Source organism: Ascaphus truei, chromosome 6 (assembly GCF_040206685.1).
Source record: "Ascaphus truei isolate aAscTru1 chromosome 6, aAscTru1.hap1, whole genome shotgun sequence".
Taxonomy (NCBI): domain Eukaryota; kingdom Metazoa; phylum Chordata; class Amphibia; order Anura; family Ascaphidae; genus Ascaphus; species Ascaphus truei.
The window spans coordinates 94,064,466-94,066,272 of record NC_134488.1 but is presented as its reverse complement, the minus strand read 5'-3'; the positions used below and the strand labels follow the sequence as shown (position 1 = coordinate 94,066,272).

Sequence of the window (1,807 nt, the reverse complement as noted above, 5' to 3'; positions counted from 1 at the left end):
GGGCAAATTGAGAGACGGAAGGGAGAAGGTAGCGGAGGGAGTAAGGTGGTTGGGAGTGTAAGGGGAAGGGATAGGGAGTGATTGTGTGTAAGGTGGGGAGAGTGATGGAGTGTAAGGTGGGGAGGGGGAGGGAGTATAAGGGGGAGAGAAGACAGGCATTTTGGGGTTCCCCAGAATTTTCAAAATAATAATTATAGGATTCCTCAGCCAATATAAAGGTTGAAAACCACCGATATAAAGTTTTAGTGCTGTGCAATGATGTGGATAATTGAAAGAACATACGTTTAATTATACTTTGGGGTGTATTATACTTTGGCTTGCTGTTACACAAATAAGCTTTCAGAAGGGAAGATTGCAAAGAATAACAATGTTTATTAAGATAATATAGCATCACTTTATAACACATGTTAATTGTAGGTTACTAATACAAACATATGCATAGAAATAAACATCTGTATATTAAGACATTTAGATTAATCACAGTCCTTTAATGCTCTCAGGCAACATTCATTGTATTCTCCAGCTCTTCTTTTTCACTGTTCTGCTCTATCTCATGGTTGTTTCTCTGCCCATCTTCTGGTGCCCAGGTGATGCTGATGGGAATGGGTCTCTCTGTTACAGCTGGCAGTGCCAGGCGAGGAGCCTGAACGTGGAGCCGCCCATCACTGGACCGGGAGCACAGAACTTCCGCAGGATTCACATCTTCTGGGAGCTCAGCTTCTCTCTTCCACTCTCTGTATTCATGGAAGTAGTTTCCATCCCGGGCATCACTTTTCTTCTCATGTTTTCCTATCACAATAAGTCTCCTTCCCTCTATTTTCACTGTCAGTTCATCAGGAGAAAAGAGACTCACATCCAGGCTGAGATCAAAGTTTTGCTTCCCTTCTTTGCCTCCCTGATGGGAAATCTCCCCAGCCACAGACTGTCTGCTGGCACCTGTTCCCTTTCTCATGTCCATGTCCAGAGCGAGTTGCTGATAAGCCTGATTCACACACTGCATTCTCCTCTCCATCTCGTTCCTCATACCCAGCCTGTCATTCTCCTGCTGCTCAAAGATGGGACGTGTGGGCGGCCAGAGTGTGAGTGCAGGCTCTCTGCAGACACACAGAGGGTTGTGAGAGGGCTGCATGAAGCTGAAAGGAAACATCTTCTGCTGCGTTACACTGTTGCTTCTTGTCAGAGTTCAGATGTGGAGAATCCGTCTGTCTGTCTGTCTGTCTGTCTCTGCCTATGTTACTTCTCAGTACTGCAGCCAGTCAGAGCTCCAGGTCCTTTTATATTCACCAGTTAATATTCTGGTGAGTTCCCGAGATTTCCATGTGCTGTCTGTATATGGTGTGGAGGGGAGGGGACTGTCTAATAAATGATGTAACACTTAAGGTCTGAGACAGACAATGCTAGCAGCTTCTGGCATTAACTGGGAAGACGACATCACGAGTGGGTGTCACCTGAATTGTGCAGAATTAGACAGTCCCTGATTTGAATAGACCGTGATCTGGTTTCTTCATCTGGGATTAAAACACATTGCAATTACAGATTTAATATTCTGTTAGTTCTCTTTTGATATGAATGTTATGTAACAGGGTATGACTTTCTGCCTATCTTTCCGCGCCCTGTTATGTAAGTCCTACTAGCTGCAGGCTGTAAGTGTTAATCCTATGGCTTGTGACCCCCACCCATGCTCCTCTATGATGGACAAATGTAAGATGGTGACTCATGGCCTGTGTGTAAGCCTAGAAGATACGTGAGAGAACAGACCCAACCTAGAAGCACTCTCGCTCCCCCCGACTGAATGATTGGTGTTAAT

The 1,807-nt window shown here is 45.1% G+C and overlaps 1 protein-coding gene across 1 annotated transcript; it reads right to left on the bottom strand.

The window, feature by feature from the left end:
- Window positions 1–348: 348 nt before the first annotated feature.
- LOC142496518 (heat shock protein 30C-like) lies at window positions 349–1,234 on the bottom strand. The gene has a single exon (XM_075603194.1). The coding sequence runs from the start codon at window positions 1,145–1,147 to the stop codon at window positions 497–499; it is 651 nt and encodes a 216-aa protein (XP_075459309.1). The 5' UTR covers window positions 1,148–1,234; the 3' UTR covers window positions 349–496.
- Between the last annotated feature and the right edge of the window lie 573 nt (window positions 1,235–1,807).